Source organism: Antechinus flavipes, chromosome 1 (assembly GCF_016432865.1).
Source record: "Antechinus flavipes isolate AdamAnt ecotype Samford, QLD, Australia chromosome 1, AdamAnt_v2, whole genome shotgun sequence".
In the NCBI taxonomy this organism is placed as follows: domain Eukaryota; kingdom Metazoa; phylum Chordata; class Mammalia; order Dasyuromorphia; family Dasyuridae; genus Antechinus; species Antechinus flavipes.
This window is the reverse complement of record NC_067398.1, coordinates 656,312,837-656,333,726: the sequence shown is the minus strand read 5'-3', so window position 1 is coordinate 656,333,726 and position 20,890 is coordinate 656,312,837. Positions and strand designations below refer to the sequence as shown.

Genomic DNA, 20,890 nt, shown 5'->3' with positions numbered 1-20,890 from the left:
AAATGTTATTCTTTCCATTAATAAGCATTTCTTTTTTTCTCTTTTCCAACTCTCTTCCTGGGAAGAAAAAGAAATACAAAAACAGAACCTTTATAACAAATATACTTAATGCCAACAGAGCCCCATATTGGCTATGAAAAGAAATGTGTGTCTCATTTTGAAGACTCCATAATCTCTCGCTGTCCCGTCAGAAGGCAGCCGGCTTAATCATCAGTCCTCTGGAATCATCACCGGTCAGTACCTTGATCAGAGTTCTCAAGGCTTTTAAAGCATCCGCTTTTTATTTTAATGGTAGCGATTGTCCTCCTGGTTCTGCTCTCTTCATTCTGCATCAATTCATGCAAGTCTTCCCAGGTTTCTCCCAAAGTGACCGTCTCACCGTTTCTCCCGCCCGAGTCCCGTTGCCCCCATACCGCAGACTGTGTTCAGTTGTCTGCCCAGTCCGCTGACAGATCTGTGCGGGTGTACGCGCAGGATGGCTGCTGGAGCAGCAGAGGGAGGCAGCTGGTGGCTGGTAAATAATTCATCAGGACAGCTGATAGTGCCTCCCCAAGTCGGCCAGCCAGCTCTGGCTCAGGCCCCCTCTCCCTTCCCTTCCCTCCCTACTTCCTTCCGCCCAAACCAGCCTGACCAGCTCTCCTGGTGCCTGAAGCAGCCCCCCCACCCCCACCTGTCGTCCCCAACCTCTCCGGGCACCTGCTGCCCAGCTGGGCAGCCCAGCCCACAAGCAAGATGGCCCTCCAGAGCCAGGGTTTGCCCCCCAGCGGGTGGACCCCAGCAAATCCGATGTAAGTACGGGCTTGGGAGAGGGCACGGGGACTAGAGCCGCTCGGAAGGGGAACTTACCTAGGCTGCATTGAACAGTTGAAGCGGGTGTTGTGGAGAGAGCACTGGGTTGGAAGTCAGAGGACGAGAGTTTAAATTCCAGATTGGCCACCGACTCTATGTGTGACCTTAGGCAAGTCAAGTAACCCCGATGGACCCTGCTTCTCTCGTCTGTAAAATCAGGGGCGGCGCTGGCTAATTTCTCAAATCCTTTCAGCTCCGAATCCTGTGATCCCAGCTAGCAAGGGGGCAGTTCCTCCCTCGAGCACCTGCCCCCTGGTGGAGGTCACAATTGGTCCCATTCTCTGGGTCCCCGACCAAAAAGGAACATCCCCACCCCAGCTGCCATGTTAAAGGAGACAAATGCTCCACATCCCAATCTTTTTTTCCGTGAGAAAAAGAAAGGCGTTTTCCCATCCCCTCCCCCTTATATTGGACTCTGATACCTACTATTCAGGAGTCATGGGTCTTGGGGGCAAAGTCTAGGCTGGAGGTAGGAATGTAGCCCAGCATTGCAGGATGAGGCCCTGTGAGAAGAGAGGTCACTGAGGTGGGGGGACACCCCCTCCCTGGGCCACTAGGTCAGGACCCTGGATTTCCTGAGACTCCAAGTAGACCAAGAAGCAGATGGAGGTGTAAAAGGCGGAAAACCCAGTACATCAGAAAGAGTACTGGATTTTGGAGGAAGAAAAACTATCAAACTCCTTACTTATTGGGGTGTATGACAGGGGGGCAAAGCCATTACCCATTCTTTTTTGCCCATCTATAAAAAAGGCAGGATTGGATTAGTTGATCTTTATGATTCATTGAAGCATTAAATCCTATAAACTCTGAGTTAACCATGGGTTCATAGGACCCCTTTGCCTATATCTCCTGGCCCTGGACTGACCCCCTCAGGACCTAGATTTTTGGTTGGAGGTAAAAGAAGGCACAGGGCTAGAGGGCTTCAGAGAGGCCTTCTCAGGCCCTGTCGAACCCCTGGATCTCCTACTTGCATTATTCACCATCTAGAAACCTAGCTGCTAAGCAACAGGGAACCTGATCCCCCCAGCAGGGAACTGGCAGGGGAGATCAAGTCCCAGAGGGAGTCTTGTGGGGAGGGAGAAGGCCCCCCAACAGGGACCTACCTAAGAGAAAAAGCAGCTTCTTTGAGAAGACCCCACCCCACCCACCTTACTATAAGCTGGGAGCATGCAGCCAGGGATACCATTCTGAGAAGCAGCTTGATCTGGTAGAAAGAACTCTGGATTGGAGTCCAGAAACCTGCATTTGAATTGCACTTCTGCTCCTTACTTCCAGTATGACTTGGAACAAGTCTCTTAGGTGGGGGGTGGATTTCATCTTCCCTCCTTGTAAAATGTGGGAGTTGAATTATGTTATCTAAAGCCTCGCTTCTTAAACTATGACTCCATACAGAGTCTCATATCTGAATGTGGGAATGGCAAAATTATGATTTATTGTCAGTAAATGTTTGGTTTATATACCTATTTTGTATGCTTATATACCTGGGGTTGCATAAAAATTTCTTGGAGAAAAAGGGTCAAGAGTGGAAAAAGTTTAAAAAACTCTGGTCTAGAGCAGGGGTTCTTGACTTTTGTGTATATGTCTTGGACCCCTTTGGCATCCTGATGAAATGTATAAACCCCTCTCTCAAAATAATGTTTTTAAATGCATTAGAGAAAATATATAGAATTATAAAGAAAATTAATTATATTGAAATAAAGATGTAATTTTTCCCTTCCAAGTTCTTCCCTGAAATTTATCCATGGCCTATGGACCCCAGGTTATCAACTCCTGATCCAGAAGGCCCTTTCCAGCTCCAAACCCTTTAACTGCCTCCAGAGCACCACTCTTCCTAAGGGAGTCTGCCAAGGATCTTCCCTCCTTGGTCCCCCAGAGCTCACTGGAAGGGATTCAATCAGTGACTTTAGCTAGCTACTCCCTGAAAGATCCAGTCAAGTTCTCAATCATGAGAATGAGTATGGCATACTGGAAGAAGACCCGAGTTCAAATTCTGTTCCTTACCAGCTGGATGACTTTGTCATTAATCACTCTAAACCTCAGTTTCCCGATCTATAAACTTAAGTGTTTGGACTAGATGATTTCTAATGTCCCTTGCAGCTCTGAACCCTCTATGCTACAGGCCATGGAAACGGTTGCATCCCACTCTCCCACCCTCAACCACCCCCTAGGGTCAGGGGAACAAGCTATTTCTCCAAGTTGTCATAGTAACAGCAAAGATTTTTCTCCCTCGAGAGGCAGCAAAGAGGTGCATACAAATCCACACGCTTATCCTGTAAAAGCCAGTCAGGATGGGGAGGTCCCTTGGTGTCCACAGTCTAGGAAATAAACAGGTTGATATTACAAAGACATTAGAGGTAGGTGGTAAGTTCCTTTACCTTTGAGACTGTTGAACATACATCATGCCAGTGCTGTTGCTGAGAGTCCCATTATCTTTAGAATCAAAAGATTTAGGGCAGCTAGTTAGTACAGTGGATAGAGCACCAGCCCTGAAGTCAGGAGGACCTGAGTCAGACACCTAACACTTTCTAACTGTGTGATCCTGGGCAAGTCACTTAACCCCAATTGCCTCAGGGGGGAAAAAAAGATTCTGAAGGACTGGATTTATGTACATGTTTTCTGACCATATAACCTTAGTGAATTCACTTCCAGAAATCAGTTTCTTTATGTGTGAAATTAGAGGATTGGACAAAATTATCTAAAAATCTTTTCACCTTCAATATTCTCTGATTAGAGGGTTTAAAGCCAGAATGAGCCTTGGAGTCATCCAACACACTTTCATCTAAGTAACTACTGGATGCAAGGTGATTGTGTTGAGCACCCAGAAGATATAAAAAACAGTTCTTGATCTCCAAGAGTTAGTTTACACTCGCCTGAAGAGAGTTACAACAAGTCAGTCAGTCAACCACTAAACATTCACGAAGCACTACTATGTTCCCCACGCTGTGCAAGGAGCTTGGGGTACAGAGAAAGGCAAAAGGCAGTTCCTGTCCTCAAAAAGCTCATAGAACTGAACTCATACAAACTGACTATGTATAAACAAGCTATTTCCTGAATAAATTAGAAATAATCAGCAGAGGGAAGGCACTGGCACTGATCTAGAAAACCTTCCTATAGAAATTAAGATTTTAGCTGGAAATAAAAAGAAAAGTATGTCTATGATCATTTGAGGAGGAAGGATCCTAGCATCCCAGATCAAAGGTCTTCTAACCCACAGCTTCTTAAATTGTGGGTCCCGACCTCATGGAGGGTTCTGTAACTAAATGTGGAGATCACGAAAAATTTGGCAGTAAAAGATTTCTGAATGCAACATCCAAAAATTAATTCAAAATCAAATGCGGAATGAATCCAAGGTGTTTCTGGCAGAACTTGCCTATGTTTTATCAAAGCACAACTTCACTGCAGCCTTGGTTTTGAACACACAACATGTGCACTTTGCATTTCACATGCAAGAATGCTGCCAGAAATGCCTCAGCTCAGTTTCAAGCATAAAAATGTCTTGGGTGAAAAGGGGTCGTGAGTGGAAAAAGTTTAAGAAGCCCTCATCTAGTCCAAAAATGTCAAATTCAAATGGAAACTGGGGCCATCAGACAGTGCGTTGGAATCCCTGAAGGTTCCATACTGACTTAGAAAACCACAAATTAACATTCTCCATGTTATATTTTTCTTTATTTTGTTAAACATTTCCCAATTATATGTTGATCTGAGGTGGCTCACTCTCAAAAGTATTGTAGGCCCCATGTTTGACACTTGTATAATACAACCTTCTCACTTTTTTTCTTTTTAAATGAGGGGCCTGAAGCAAGGAGAGATTAAGGGACTTACCCAGCAACACAGGGGTAGTAAGTGGGAGAATCAGGATTCAAACAAAGGTCCTCTTATTTCATATCCAGTGATTTGTCCAGTGTATCCAATTTCCTTGCACCCAAGAGAAACTGTACTGCTTGACTATTGGATTTCCCATAGGAGGTAGATCATAGGTTGAGCCTTGAAGGAAGATTGGGATTTTAAAAGATGATGTTGAAAAGGGAGTGTATTTCAGGAACTTGGGACAGACTGTGAAGTAGCCCCAAGGATAGAGGAAGAGTATCATGTAGCAGGAATGATCATTAGGCTAGCTTGGCTGAAACTTGTGTGTGAAAGGCATAATCAGAAATAAACCTAAAAGTGTAATCTGGAATTGTAAAAGGTTTAAAATGTCAGACTAAAAGGTTTGTATTTTATCCTAGAGGGAATAGGGAGCCACCGAAGAGTCTTGAAAAGAGAAATGTATTAGTCAAATTAGAGCCTTAGAATGGTGATCCCAGTTCTATTTCATATTTACCTGGTATCTATTGTACCTCTTCATTTTTCTTCTCATAAATAAACTTAGCTTTTATTAAAAAAATACTAATGAGCATTTATACATTGTTTTAAGGTTCTCAAAGAGCTTTACAAATATCTCATTTGATCCTCACAAAAACCCTGATTTAACAGATAAGGAAACTGAGACTCAGAGAGATTGTGACTTGTCTAGAGTCACACAGCTAGAAAGTATCTGAGACTGGATTTGAAATCAAAACTTCCTGACTCCAAATCCTGTGTGATATTCACTGTGGCACCTGACTAATGGTTATTCTGTTTCTGTGTAGTTGGATATACCTGGAAATCAGGAGTCCAATTAGGAGGCTGTTGCAGTAGTTTAGATGAAAGATGATGAAGATCTGAATTAGGATGTTAGCCATGGGAATGAAAGTAGAAACAACAAGACTTGGTAACTGATTGTTTAAGGAGGATGAGGCAGGAGGGAAGAGTCAGGGATGCTACAGGAAGGAAGAGTCAAGTCTGAGTGATTTGAGGGGAAGTGGTAAATAGGGAAAGAAGCAGGTTTAGGAGGAAGAGACTGAGATGCTTTTGTATATGTTGAGTTTGAAAAGCCTGAGAGACATCTAGGTGGGGGTATCCTTCAGGCAGTTGATATATGAAACTGGAGTTTAGTGAGAGATTAAAACTGGATTCATGGATCTGGGCGTCATCAGTATTGAGATAATTGAATCCTTGGGAGGTGATGGAATCACTGAGAGAGAGAGAGAGGAGAGAAAGAGAAAAGAGGAGAACCCGGGACAGATCCTTAAAGGACACCAATAAATAGTAATGGGATATAGATGATAATAGAGGTATAGGAGATAGAAAAGAAATCAAGCAACCATGTTTGTCTTATTTTATTAGTGTTTTATTGTTGCTTTAAAAAAAAGACAGGAAGCTAGGTGATACAGTGGATAAAACACCAGCCCTAGAATCAGGGAATTGGAATCAAATTCAGCTGTATGACCCTGGATAAGTCACTTAACCCCAATTTATCACAAAAAAAGAAAAGAAAAAGAAACAAGGATAAAAAGGCAAGTCTTAAAACTCTCCCCCTCCTTAAAAAAATTTCCTTTGTAACAAACAAACATTAACCACATCTGATGCCCAAGTCAACCACTTTTTTATCAAACAGAAGGATGAGTGTTTCATCATCAAGTCAGTATAATCAAGATTTAGTCATTTAATTAATCTAATTTCTGATGTCTCCTAGTTCTTTTCCATTCCATTATCTTGGGCATTGTGTATATTGTTCTTTTGGTTTTGTTTGTTCTCTTCTGCATCAGTATAAACAAGTCTCTTCAACTTTCTTGGAACTCTTTCCTTATTTTTTGGTTAATTAATCAGCAAATAAGCATTTTTAAGCACTTATTGTTTGCCAGGCATTTTGGTAAATGCTAAAGATAGAAATAAAGGATTTCACATTCTAATGGGGGAGACAATATGTATATTGTTAGATATATTATATGTACATAGATAGAGATAGAGAGGTGAAATATAATCTCAGGAAAGAATGTCCTTGTAACTGGGAGGATCAAAGAACATCTACTATAGAAAGTGAGATTTAAGCTGAGCCTTAAAGAAAGCTAGGGAAGCTATGAGCCAGAGATAGAAGGAAGAACACTCTACATTTGGGATACAGAAAGTCAAAAGATAGAGGATCAGGAGATGATGGAGTGTATTATGGAGAGAAGAACTTGGGGGCCTGTGTATCTGTATTGTAATATGTATGGAGAGAGTCAAGTATAAAAAGCCTAGAAATAGGGGAAGAGGATAAACTGGGAAGAACTTTAAATGCTAGAGGATTCTGTTTGATCCTGGCGGTAATATGGAACTCTGGAATTTATTGCGTAGATATTCAGCTAGGTGACACAAGTGGAGCATCAGGCCTGGAGTTAGGAGGACTTGAGTTCAAATCTATCTTCAGACACTTTACTGTGTGACCTTGGACAAGTCATTTAACTCTGCCCCAATTTCCTCATATATAAAATGAATTGGAGAAGGAAGTGACAAACGACTTTAGTTTCCTTATCATGAAGAGTCATACACAGTGGAACAAAATGTTTTAGGAAAATCACTTTGGTAATTGAATGAAGAATGCATTAGAGCAGGAAGACCAATAATAAAGCTATTGTACTGGAGTACCCCACTTTAGAGGCTTGTACCAGGGTGGGGACTGTGTGAGTGAAGAAAAGAGGACATATATAAGAGATGTGAAAGTAGAAATAACAAGATCTGATATGGGGAGGCGGGGTGAATGAGTAAAAGAAGACTCTAGTGATGTCCTTGGAAGCCATTTGAGGTTTGAGATGCTTATGGAACATCCAATTCAGGATGTCTAGAGAGAAGATGGTAATTAGAGCTGTATGATTATAGCTCATTAAAGAGAGTAGCTAGGGATGGATGTATAGAACTGAAATATAGATAGGATCATTGAATTCATGGATGCTGTTGAATTTTTTTAAATGAGAAAGAATAGAGTGAAAAGAGAATAGAGTCCAGAACAGAAACTTGGGAGAATCTCGTGATGATGAACAACCAGGAAAGGAGACTGAGAAGTGATCAGAGAGATAGGAGGAGAACCAGAAAAGAGGTTTATGGGAAAAATTCAGAGAAAAGAGACTCTTCAAGAGATGATGCACAATATCAAAGGCAGAGAAGTCAAGAAGTCTATATAACCAACCACACATTTGGTAACACAAATTTGGTAAATTCACTTATTTGATAAGAACAGTTTCAGTGGAATGATAAGACCTGAAGACAGATTGCAAAGGATGTCGAAAAGCATGAAACAAGAGGAAGTAGACCACAAAGAAAAAAGGGTGGAGATAAATAAAATGATAGCATAATAAGATGAACATAATATGATCTAATGAGGTTTTAATAAGGTAGGGGTGGGTTTGAAGGCAGCAGGAAAAGAACTGAGATAGAAAGAGAATGAAGATAAGAAAAATTGGGGATGATGGAAGGGGAAATTTGCTGGAAAAATAAGTGGAGGACAGGATCAAGGGTACACATAGAAGGGTTGACCTTGGCAAAGGAAAAGGCCACCTCTTTATTCAAAGCCAGAGTAAAAGAGGAGGGAGGGATATCTTGGTGAGATGAGATGAGAAGGAAAATAGGAGTTATCAACAAATATTTTCAATTTTTTCTTTTAGCACAAAATTTTTCCATTATATTTCTGTGTTACAATTTGTTCATCTACTTCCTCAGTGAATGAGCACCCACTTTTGTTTTTTAATTTTTAACTAACACAAGTGCTGCCATAATGTTGTTGTGACTTATCCTTCATTCTTGAAGATGACCATGACAACAAGAAGGTGATGACATGACTTGAAAATGAATTGGGTTTAAGTAAGGGCCAGGGCTGTGCAAAGTCTCCAGCCTCATTTTCTCTTCAGGAGCCATTTGGCTCCTGTTATGGATCAGAAGCAAGTTATGGATCAGGAAGAGTATCAATGGCCCTGGATGCAATAGGAGACCTTAGATTTTTGCCTCAATGCTATAATTATTTTGTTGTATATAGGAACTTTCCCTCTGTCTTTGATTTCCTTGTGGTATATATCATACCTAGTAGTAATATTGCTGAGTCAATGAGTGTAATCAGTTTAGTCATTTCCCCCCTTCAATCCAATCCCTAAAAATAAACTCTGATATCTTTTGTTTTCCTAACACTTACATTTTCCACGATATCCCTTACTTCTCCCAATTTGCCTCAATGCTATAATTACTTTGTTGTATATAGGACCTTCCCCTTTATCTTTTACTTCCTTGTGGTATAACTATACCTAGTAGTGATATTGCTGGATATAATCAGTTTAGTCATTTTTTCCCCTTCGATTCAATCCCTAAAACATTAATATTTAAAAAAATAAACTCTTGATATCTTTTGTTTTTCTAACACCTACATTTCTCAAGATATCCCTTACTTCTCCCCAGTTATCCTTCATAACACAGCTTAAGAAGAAGGAGAGAAAAAACACAGCAAAAAAAAGCCATTAGAGGGGGAAAAAAAAGTCTGATCTCATCTGGAGGGTTCCACACCCATAGTCCCTTCTACAAAGAAGGGAGGGAGATACATTCTCATATTTCCTCTTTGTGGCCAAGCTTAGTTAATTTCATTGCATTTAATTTCAATGGTTTTGTTGCTGATCTTTTTCATTAATATGCTTTTAGGTTCTATATATAGTGTTTTCTTGGCTCTGTTTATTTCATTTTGCATCATTTCCTATAAGTCTTCCCATCTTTCTCTATATCCATCATAGGCTTAAGTTTTTCACAAAATAGTAATATTCTACTAGCATTTTGTACCACAATTTGTGGGCATCTACTTTGTTTCTAATCCTTTGCTAGACTATGGAAAAATGCTCCTGTAAATGTTTTGATATTAATGGGGCTATTCTTCTTGTCATTGATTTCTTTGGGACAAATGGCTAGTAATATAATCTCTAGATGTAGGTGTAGACATTCTGATCACTCTCAAATATTTCCAAATTAATTTTTCCCCAACTGGCTATACCACCTCACAGCTCTATCAACAATGTATAGGGTTTTTGTCTTTCCGAGCAACCCTTCTAACTTTATTTCTATCTTTTGTTTTCGTTAATGATTAGGTGAAGTGAAAGTTAAGCGTTCTTTTGCTTTCTTTCCAATTGGTGGTGAATTGAAATGTGGGTTGGTTGGTTTGTTTAACGTGGTTCATTGATATTCCCTTATCTTTTAAAGGAAGAAATTGAGGCTTAAAGAATTTAAGTAAATTGCTCAACATTACGACCTAGAAAGTTTCAGAGCAGGAATTTGGGTCTGGGGTCTGCAACCCTCTCACCCAATGCTCTTTGTGCTGTATGTTGCTCTTTCCGTCTTGAGCTCTGATCAGGGTTAGAGACTGACCACCCAGACCTCCATTCGCAAATTCCCCAAACCCTCATTGTTCTTCAGTCGAGGCGACCTTTCTAGTTCCTGGGGACCCTGATCAGGGCCGGGACTGAGGAGTTACGTCATTGAGCTCCAGGGAGCTGAGGGGTTGAGGGCATCAAACTCTCCCATCTTCGGTTGGCTCCCCACCTGCCCCTAACCTCGCCCCTACTTTCTCTTATCTCTTCGCAGGCCCATGGTCGAGAGCGCCCTCTACCGTCAGCGTCTGGAGGTCATTGCTGTAAGTGACCGAGCGCGCTCTGGCCCCTCCCGGAGGCTTCGGGGAAATTTCGAACTCCTCTCTCTGCTCCCCTCCGTGAAGCCTGCAGTCCGCCCAGAGCCTGAGACTGCAGCCTCTGCCCACGCCCCGTCCCCATTCCCGTTCCCAACGAGGGTCTTCTCCTGCTGGGGGAGTGGACCGAGGCTGCACGGACTCACCTCTGGAGCGAGCGAGCGAGCAGATGCCTCCGGCCCCAAAGTGCCTAATCCCTCAACCTTCCGTCTGCTTGCTTCCAGTCTTCTGTGTCTCTGTCCTGTCCCCCCAATAGGCTCTCTCTCCCCTTCTATACTTCCAGGTTCCCTGTACTCTGTTCCCCATCTCCTGTTCCTTTTCCCACAAACTCTTATCTCATACATTGTGCGAATCGTGCCTCTCCATCCCGACACCCCAAACTCCTATCTTCCCACAGCGCGCTTTACCCATCCTCCCAGATCCGAATCCTCTCTCTCATTTGCCACCCATCTCTACTCTACTTTGTTCATTCTTCCGTTCCTGTGCTCTCCATCTCTCTGTCCCCGTTTCTTTTCTGAAGGACCCAGCTCCAATCTCGCCACTCCTTTCTCTCCATCCCCCTGTGCTCATCACCATATTTCCTTTTCTCTGACCCTTCCCTACTTCCCACCCCCTGATGTTTCACCCATTCTCTGTTCCTCATCCTCTCTTTTCCTTCATCCCCCACCCCGCTGGTCCCTTACCTCCCCCCCCCTCCCCGTTTCCATCTTCTCTCAGTCTCCCGCCTCTGGCAGAGAGCCGCAGGATCCGGCCCCAGGGCGCGGCCAGCACCACCCCTTCTCCTCTCCCTCACACCCGCCCTCTCTAGAACTGCTGAGTCAGCGCTTCCCAGACCACCCCCTCTTCCCCCGAACCCACAGCAGGTCTCGGCTCCAGAGAGTAGAGGGTAGGGGGTGGGGGGGGTTTTCCCTACTCCACCTCTTCCCAGAACCCAAGTAGGACTTCCTTATCCTCTGCCCTCCCTCCCTCGCCCCCAGCCCTAGGCATCTCGGTTCCAGGCATCCCCGGGGAGCCCCTCAGAGGCAGAGAGAAAGGAGGGAGCCAGAGAGGGAGGCGCATGCTGGAGCGATCCCTTGTCCTGTCTCCCGTCTCCCGTCTCCGCTGGTCTGGCTGGGCTGGGCTCTGCAAGTCTCCACGGGGCTGAGATGGGCTAGACTGGGCTGGGCTTTCTCCCTCCTGGCCTGGACTGGGCTGGGTCGGGCTTTCTTCTGGACTAGGCTGTACTGGGCAGGGCTGGGCTTCTCCGCTGGGCCGCCACAAGCCCGACTTGCTTCGCTTTGAGCAGGAGAAGCGGCGGCTTCAAGAACAGATCTGCGGAGCGCGGAGGGAGCTAGAGGAGGAAAAATTGAGAGTGCAACGACTAAAGGTGGGGAGAGACCTAACGGTCCCAATCTGAGGACACCCAGTGAAGCAGGGCAAGAATGGAATTCCTCTATCTTAGCGGGGTCAGTGAGGGAGGGCCGTAGGAGTGGAAGCAAAAGAGAAAGGTCTATCGGCGTGGGAGGGGGTAGTGGGAGAGGGGGCGTGTTCCAGTCTAGGGATGGGGTATTTGGGGAAGGGTCTGTGGTGGGGGTTATTTGTCCTAGTCTGGGTGTGTGTGTGGGGGGGGGGGGAGAGTGGTGGCTGGTCCAGTCTTTGGCTAGGCTCTCATCTTCCTCCCTGCCCTCCCCCAAGAGGAAGTCCCTTCGGGAGCGATGGCTGATGGATGGGACAGCTGAGGGACCTGAGGGCGCTGAGCCAGAGGTGGATCCCCATTCCCCCCAGGGCCAGGCCCAGGCCAGAATCCAACACTTGGAAGACAGTCTGTTCACGTAAGGGATTAGGGGGGAGGGCTTTGTTATTAAGTACCCACCTGGCCTTTGGATTCCTGTTCACAACTGGGTCCTGCCCCTTCCTTTGGCAGATCAGAAATAGTGAGGTGCATTGAACTAGAATAAGAGGATGTGTGTGGACTGGGAGCTAGTTTTGGCACTGACTATTTTAGGCAAGTCCAGTCCCTTCCCTTTCCCTTTCTCTTCCCTTCTCTTCCCCTCCTTTTCTATCCCTGCTCTCCTCTTTGTCTCATTTTCCTCATCTTCAGAATGAATAGTTGGATTGAATGATCTCTCAGGGCCATTCATGAGCTTACGGAAGCCAGGCTATCCGAGGCTTAGCTCTGAGATTCTGGGGTCTGGACACTTGGGTGCCATTTCTTAGAGGGAGGGTGGGAGACCAGATTCCTGGCTTCCAGCAGCAATCTCTTCCCCAGACTCCAGTCACAACTCCAGTTACTACAGAGTGCATCGACAGGTGCCCAGCACAAGACTTCTGCCTGGCCTACCTGGCGCCGACAGGTGAGAGGGAACAAAACGGGATGTAAAAGATGTCTATTTTTTTGAGGGAAGAGAGAGGGGGTAAATTATCCTAGGTATCTACTTTGAATGGTAGTGAACAGGTAGAGGTCTGGAAAGAGTTCTGGATTTAACATTATACAAACTGTGTCCTCTCTCTGAGTCTCAGTTTCCTAATCTGTAAAATGCACAGAATGATTCGGATCCACAAAGATCTAACTAAGCTTGAAAATTGGGGAGAGATAAATATAAAGTTTTGCACTTGGGTTTAAAAAATCAACTTCAATAGTACAAGATGGGGGAAGCAGGATGATAGTGTATCAAAAAACAATCCAGAGGCTCTACTATGTGGCAAGGTAAAAACTAGTCAATAGGGAGGTCCAGGAGCCAAAAGAGCAGGCATGATTTGGATTGTACTAAAAGAGACAGTGTCTAGGAACAAGTGTCTACTCAGACCATAGTGTTTCAAACCTGAGTAATGAATTTTAGGAAGGTCATTGACATGCTCTAAATCACCCAGAAAAGAGCAACTAAGATAATGAAGGGCCCCAAAATAATACAATATAAAAATCAGTTGAGGGACCTGGGATGTTTAACCTGGAGACTTAAAGGATGTACTAATTGGTGTTTAACAACCAGTTCTCCAACTATGTATGTGTACAGTTTGTATATGTATATGTATATGTATATGTATACACATGTGTGTATATATACCCATTCTGAACTCTTAAGTTTAATCTGAATTATTAACATTTATCCACAATTTTCCTAAGAACAAAATAATACATCAATCTCTGATTTATAGCATTTGTCAATTTCTGAGGTGCAAATGTTCATGTTGAAAATTTAACAATTAGTTTCCTAATTGTGCTGTTACTAGAACCTCTCTACAGGTATGGGGTCTTCAAGTACTTGAAAGGCAATCACATTGGAGGGGGGTTAGTCTTGCTCTGATTTGGCCCCAGAGAACAGAGGTAGGCACAATGGGAGAAGGTTGCAGATAGAGCTCAGATGTCAGAAAAAAGCTTTCTAGCAATCAGTTATTTAGAAGTGAAATGATCTTCTTCAGAGATCTCTAGGGATCTTCAAAGACTGAATGACTACTCCTCAAGGGTGACTATTCTTAGAGCTGTCTATTATCCCTTCCTCATTTCAAACCATTCAGACATCTTCTCCCATTCTCTCCTCCTTCATCCCTTTTTCACATGAAGGGATCACCTTTCTCCTTTCTAAAGTACAAATGATCTCATTACATCCCATCTTCTCCAGCAGAATGTCCCCTACATCATGCCCAGTCCTTCACTGTTCTTCAGTCTTTCCATGTCTACTAGTTGCTTTCCTAACATCTACAAACACGCCAAGTTCTCCATCCTTATGATCTATAATATTCTCACATCTGTTTCTCTAAACCTTAATCTTTCTTTTGACTTCTACTCTTGCATCACCAACTGCCTATTAGCCATCTTGAATGAATGCCATATGTTGTCACACTCAAGATGTCCCAAACTGAACTCATATTGATAGCCCGACTCTCCCCTTTTTGTAATTTTCCTGTTACTGTCAAGACCACCATCAACCTTCCACCTAAGTTCATAACCTAGGTATCATGACCACATGATCTCTTACACTTCATACACATTTCTGTTGCCAAATACTGCCAATCCTACCATCTCAATAACATCCTACTTTCTATTCCTCAAACATGTCTCCATGCCTTTTTATTGACTATTATATATGCCCAGGATGCTCTGGCTACTCGTCCCCATACCTCCTGGCTTCATTCAAGTCTCAGCCAAAATTCTACCTTCTGCAAAAAGTCTTTCTCCATCTCTTTCAACATGAGTTCCTTCTCTCTGAGTTTACCTCCAATTTACTCTATATATTGGTATAAATAGAGCAGCTAGGTCACTTGGTGGATTGAGGGCAGGTATATCAGTTGGAAAACTTGAGTTTGACTCTTGCCTCAGCCAATTACTAACTGTGCAACCTAAGCAAGTAATTTCACCACTTCCAGCTTCACTTTCCTTATCTGTAAAATGAGGATGATAAAAGCACTTTTTACAGGCTTTTTATGAAGATCATATGAGTTAATATACATAAAGATTTGGCTCTGCAAACCTGAAGTAGTATATAACTACTAGCTATAGATTTTATATGCCTACAGTTGTTTGTATGTAGCTAACATGAGCTCCTGAAAGGAAAGAATTGTATTTTGTATTTTGTTGTATCCCTAGTATGTGACGCAGTGTCTGGAACAGAGTAAGCACTTAGTAAATGCTGGTTGATGACTCTCTGGAGGGCTCTTCAAACAGATTCTGTAGGGCTGACCACAAAGATCCTTTCCAACTCTAGGTCCTCTGGACGGATTCAAAGTCTAGCCAATGTCCTCAGGCACAGGTCAGATTAATAAGAGATTCAGAAAGGGCTATAGGAGTCGAAGAAGGGAAAGAGCATTGTGTAGATCAGGAAAGATTGTATGATCAATCAACAAGCCTTAATTTAAGTGTCTACTAGATGCCAAGCATTGGGTTAAATATTGGAGTTAAAAAGACAAAAGTATCTGTGCCCCTCCTGAAATTTGTATTTTAGCTTGGGGAACCAGAGGTACTATGTAAGTGTCTATAGATATTGATAAAATGAATACAAGGTAGGGAGAGCACTAGCACCCAGAGGAAGCAGAACACCATCATGTGGGAGGCAATGTTCAGCCTAAGTTTCCAAAAGCCAGCCAGCTAATAAGCATGAACTATAACTATATGCCGGGCATTATACTAATTGCTAAAAATAGAAAGAAGGCTGAAACTTTAGATGGTCCCTGAAAAATGGGGAGATGATTTTTAAGACATCTTAGAGTTCTAAGTCCTTAATATGGAGAGGCAGAGTAGAAAGAGCTCGAGACTTAACGATTGAAGGCTGAGTTCTAAGTTCTTACTTCTATTTATAATCTCTGTGGCCTTAGACAATCCTCTCTGTACATTTCAGGTTTTTTTTTTTTTATAAATGGAAGAAGTTAGGTTAAATGACATCTAGGTTTTTCTGTCTCTCTGTGTCTGTGTCTCTCTATATCTGTCCCTCTCTCTATCCCTGTTTCTCTTTTTCTTCCTCTCTCTTTTTCTGTGTCAATTTGTCTCTCAGTTTCTGTCTCTACTTCTGTCTCTCTTTGTGTCAATCTCTGTTCTCTTTGTCTCTATCTCACTGTCTCTTTTTCTGTGTCAGTCTCTGTCTCTGTCTCTATCTCTTTATCTCTGTCTCTCTCACTATCTGTGTCGAACTCTATCTCTGTGTATCTGTGTCTCTCTGTGTCTATCTCTGACTCTGTGCCAATCTGTGCCTCTGTCTGTCTGAGTATCTCTGTCTCTGTCTCTCTTTGTGTCAATCTCTGTTCCTGTCTTTCTCTGTAGTTGTCTCTCTGTCTCTGTCTCCCCTCCTCCTCCTCCTCCTCCTCCTCCTTCTCCTCCTCCTCATCTTCTTCTTCCTCCTCCTCCTCCTTCTTCTCTCTGTCTGCCTCTGTCTCTCTATCTCTGTCTCCCCCCCCCCTTTCATGGAGAAAGATTATAAAGAAAACAGCAAAAAGAAACAGTATGTTTAGACCAGAGAATTAGTGTATGAATACAAGGAAGGATGAAATGGATAGGTTGATGAAGGTCCTTGAATGCCAGGATTTGGAGTTCGAATTTAATCTCAGAGGCAGTAGGAAGCCATGAAAGAGAGTCATGGTCAAAATGAGATTTTAGCAAAATGACACTGATGGTCTCAGTAGAAAAAAATTGGAAGGGAAGAGACTGGAGAAATAGAGATGAAATAGGAGGTTACTAATGGTCTAAATGAGAGGAGATGAGGTCCAGAATTTGGAAGAAGGAGGAACAAAGGGTCTCTCTCTGTCTCCCTCTAGGTATCCCGTTCTCTCTCTCAAACTGCCATGGAGCCAGGTTCTGAAGGTAAGTGTCTTCATGCCTCTTTTTTTGGGAGCAGCTATGGGCTTTAATACCAGCTGACAGGGCTCAGAGTTCCCTAAGATCTGCCTCTGACCTAAAAAGCCTGTTCAACAATTTTAATGCTGAACATTGGATGTAAATTGGATAAAGGCCTTGATGGCATATTTATCAAATTTTCATTAAACACCAAGCTGAGAAGAACAGTAAATGTGTTGGTTGATTATTGAAATCCCCTAAAATTTTGACAGGCCAAAATGATGGGTTTATTCTAATAAAATGGATTTTAATAAAGATAAATGTAAAATCTTATATATAGATTTAATAAATCAACTTAAAAACTAAAAAAAATCAATATGTCAAGACTTGGCTAATAATAGCTAACATAGAGCATCAACCCTAAAGTCAGGAGGACCTGAGTTCAAATCTGGTCTCAGACACTTAACACTTCCTAGCTAGCTGTATGACCCTGAGCAAGTCACTTAATGCCAATTGCTTGAAATTGGGAAAGAGAATTGGGAGAGGGAAAAAAACCCACAAAAATAAATAAATAAAGTAATAGCTAACATAACATATAGAGCTATTGGTAAATATTTAACACCCGGCTTCCAGGAAAAAAATTCCCAGGATATAATTTTAAATTTAATCTGCATTATTAACATGAGCTCAGTCACTTTCTTAAGTCTAGACAATAAACAAAACACAAATCAAGCCCTGAGTTATAACATTTGACTATTTCCAAAGTATAAATGTTCACACTGAAAATTTAACAACCAGCTCATTCTAGTCAATTTCAGATGGCTCCAGCACTCAGCTAAATCTATAAGACCCCCATATAGGATACTAGAGTTATAAGTGTTTTCTTTACAACAAGAGGCAAATAATATGACCATTATTGTTTTCATTTTAAAGATGATGAATGAACTAAGGCTAAGAAGAGTGACTTATCCAAAATCACACTCCCTAGTAGTCAAAACCAGAATTAGAGTTTAGATCTTCAAGATCTCAGATTTAGTTCTTTTTCTACTACACAAAACAAAAGTTTTCATGAGGGAATTGGAGGGTAGGTAGGATCAGGGAATATTAGTGAACTATAAGCTCACTCTGAGTCAACAGGGCAGCAGGAATGAAAGCCAAAAATATTCATGAAACCTTAAGTTGCATTCACTAAGGCTTAGGTGCAGAATGAGAGAGGTGAATGTTCTCCTGGTCTCCAAGATGTAGTTTTCTTGGTCAAACTACACCTAGCATACCATTTTTAATCCTAGGCATCACATTTATGGAAAGGCATCAGCAAACTAGAGGGGAACCCAAAAGGACAAGCAGGATGGGAAAGAGGACTGGAGACTATGCCATACGAGGGTGGATCACAGGAACTGGAGACACTTGTCCCAGAAAAGATTTTCGGGGAAAATGAGAGCTGTTTTCAAACACTTAAATAACCATCCTATATAACATAGGATAAGATTTGTCCTATTCATCTCCAAAGGGCAAAACTAAGAGCAATGTGGGAGATTGCAGAAAGGTTTAAAGAAGAAGAAAGTAAAAAACCAGCAACTTCCTAACAATTGGAACTATCCAAAGTGAATCATGTCCTCTCAAGAGAAAATGAACTCTCCATTGCTGAAAGTCCTCGAGCAGAGGCTGATGACTGTTTTACTTGTCAAGGATTTTTATTTTTATTTTTTTTGTACAGGAAACTTTAATCTAAAAAGGAAGGAAGCAAGTAGAATGATGAAGAGACCTAAAACTGGTTTTCAAAAGACAATGACAAATCTGGAAACAACACAGCCAGTTTTAAATATCAGATATGATACCTTTGCTCAAGTCATTCTCATCCTAAAGTTATGTACCAAAAAGAATCAAAGAGGAGCAGCTAGGTGGCACAGTGGATAGAGTACCAGCCTTGAAGTCAGGAGGAATCTGAGTTCAAATCTGACCCAGACACTTAATACTTCCTAGCTGTGTGACCTTGGGCAAGTCACTTAACCCCAAATTGCCTCAGCAAAAACCAAAAACAAACAAAAAAGAATCAAAAGCACAGAATGATTAATACAAATCACATTATTCATACGAATTTTTAAAAATTGATGATGATCAAGAATGTTTTAAAGGGATTTTTTTATTCAGATATGTCTTGGGTTAGATAACTTTTGAGGTCCTTTCCCAAGATGAGACTGTGGAAGAGAGGAACAGACATCATGTCCCTAACTCACCCTTTAGGTCTTCCTCTTTTCTGCTCCTAGGCAAGGAAGATCTTGAGAAACGAGCCTCCCTTCCTGTCATGCCAGACGTTTCCACACCTGAACCCTCTACCTCAAGGATCCCCAAGGAGGGGGGAGAAGCAGCCACAACTCCCCAAGAGCCAAAGGAAGAGGAGGTGTCCACAGCAGATACTGTCGAGGCCAATGGTCCATGCCCAACACCCACCCCTGTGGAGCTAGAGCCAACCCAGAATCAGGTGGACACAGTAGAAGACAGAAGTCCAGGAGCAGGAGATGGAGTGGACAGCTCTGGAGGAACAGTCCAGGGACCAGGCATAGTAAAGGTAGAGTGGGATGGGCTGAGGTTCCTGGAGGAAAGTGCCAGAGAGGCCCCCGCATGTACAGAAATGGGGAAGGCAAAAGAACAGGAGGTTGAAGAGATAGTTTTAGAAGTGATAGGGGACCACCAGGTAGCAGGAGATCCAGAGCTTCCTGAATGGATGACCAAGGACAGAAGAGTCCAGGAAGTGGAGGAAATAGTTCAAGAGGCAATGAAGGGCCGGTCAATGATGGAAGCCTCAGAACTTCCCGAGTGGGTGACCAAAGACAGGGGCATTGTCGAGGTAGTTTGGGAGGGACTGGGGGGAATTGATGGCAGTGACGCGGGGGACTCAGAGGAGATGGCTAGAGGGGAAACAGTCACGGGCAGCCCTGCTAGCTCAGGGCTAGAACCCAAAGAGCAAGGCTCTGGGAAGAGTCCCGAGCTGGGAGACCAAGGAGAGGGCTCTTTCATCTGGGTAGAGAGGGTAGTCATCACTGAAGACTGGGAGGAGGTACTGGTGGAGGAATCAGAAGGAACTTCCAAGGAATCAAAGGAAGGTGAGGCAGGGAAAATCTTGCAGCCAGGGAGGGAAGAGGAAGGGGAGAAAGAACAGCTGGGAACAGAGAAAGAAGGAGAGGAGGAACAACATTTGGAGACAGAGAAGCAAGGATCAGAAGGTGAGACAGAGGAAGTCCTTCAAAAGGATGGTGGGAAAGAGATACATACAACAGAGGAAGTAAAGGGGGATGAGGAGCAGCTAGGGGAAGGAAAGGAAGAAGAGGAAAAAGAAGAGAGAGAGACAGAGGAGGAAGCAGGGGGAGAAAAGCAGCTTGATGGAGAAGAGGAAGAGAAAAAACAGCAGGGATCAAAGGAGGAGGAGGAAAGGGAGAGGGAAGGAGAAGTAGAAAAGGAAACACCTGCAGAGAAGGATCCAGAGGAAGAGAAGGGGCCTGACTCTGAGGAGAAAGGGGAGCAAGAACAGGAGATGAAACAAGCTACCCAGAGTGAGGCAGGTCCAGAACCACAGGCTGAAGAAGCCACGTCAGCTCCGAGTGAGTCCCAGGCTCCAGCTCCATCCCTAGAGCAGCTCCCAGCCCCTGAAGCGGGGCCCCCAGAACGCCAGCCCCTCCTGCAGCCAGCTACACGCACTGTGAACCCTGCTAGCCGCCCTGTGCCCACCTATACACCTGCCCAGCGGGCTGAGCCTCCACCCGACAGTGAGCAGGCCAGCGGCTCCAAGCAGACATGCCAGTGCTGTGTAGTGATGTGAGCCATCCCTCCAGCAGCCGAGAGACCTCGTGGAAGCCAGGGGGAGCCTGAGGGTGTGAGGCTTCCCCCTCCATCCTGACCCTGACCCATCAACCTCACAGCTACCTCGCCCTCCCTTCCACCCTGGGCACAGCCACGGGGGAGGGCCACTGCCCAGCTAAGCCGGAGTTGACACAGGGCCCAGGCACCGGCTACCACAGCCTTAACCCATGTAGGACTGTGGAAGTCCTGCTGCCCTTTGGACCCTCACCCACTGCCCCAGCGATCCTTTTCCTCCTTTCCCTCTCTCAGTCCCATCTCCTCAATGATGCCTTAATACTTGAAAATAAAATGGAGAACCGAATGACATGGAGAAATCTGGATTTGGGGTCAGAGAACCTGGGTCCAAATTCCGACTCTATGACTCACTACTATCTGTATGGCTTAGCCCCATCCTC

General features: G+C 43.6%; 1 protein-coding gene across 1 annotated transcript; it reads left to right on the top strand.

Moving 5' to 3' along the window:
- The first annotated feature begins 570 nt into the window (after positions 1–570).
- On the top strand, positions 571–20,796 carry PALM3 (paralemmin 3). Its single transcript, XM_051971683.1, has 7 exons — positions 571–788; positions 10,297–10,345; positions 11,682–11,762; positions 12,071–12,207; positions 12,645–12,729; positions 16,619–16,664; positions 18,905–20,796. Exons 1-7 carry the CDS (start codon positions 733–735, stop codon positions 20,452–20,454), a joined length of 2,004 nt encoding a protein of 667 aa, XP_051827643.1. The 5' UTR covers positions 571–732; the 3' UTR covers positions 20,455–20,796.
- The last annotated feature ends 94 nt before the right edge of the window (positions 20,797–20,890 follow it).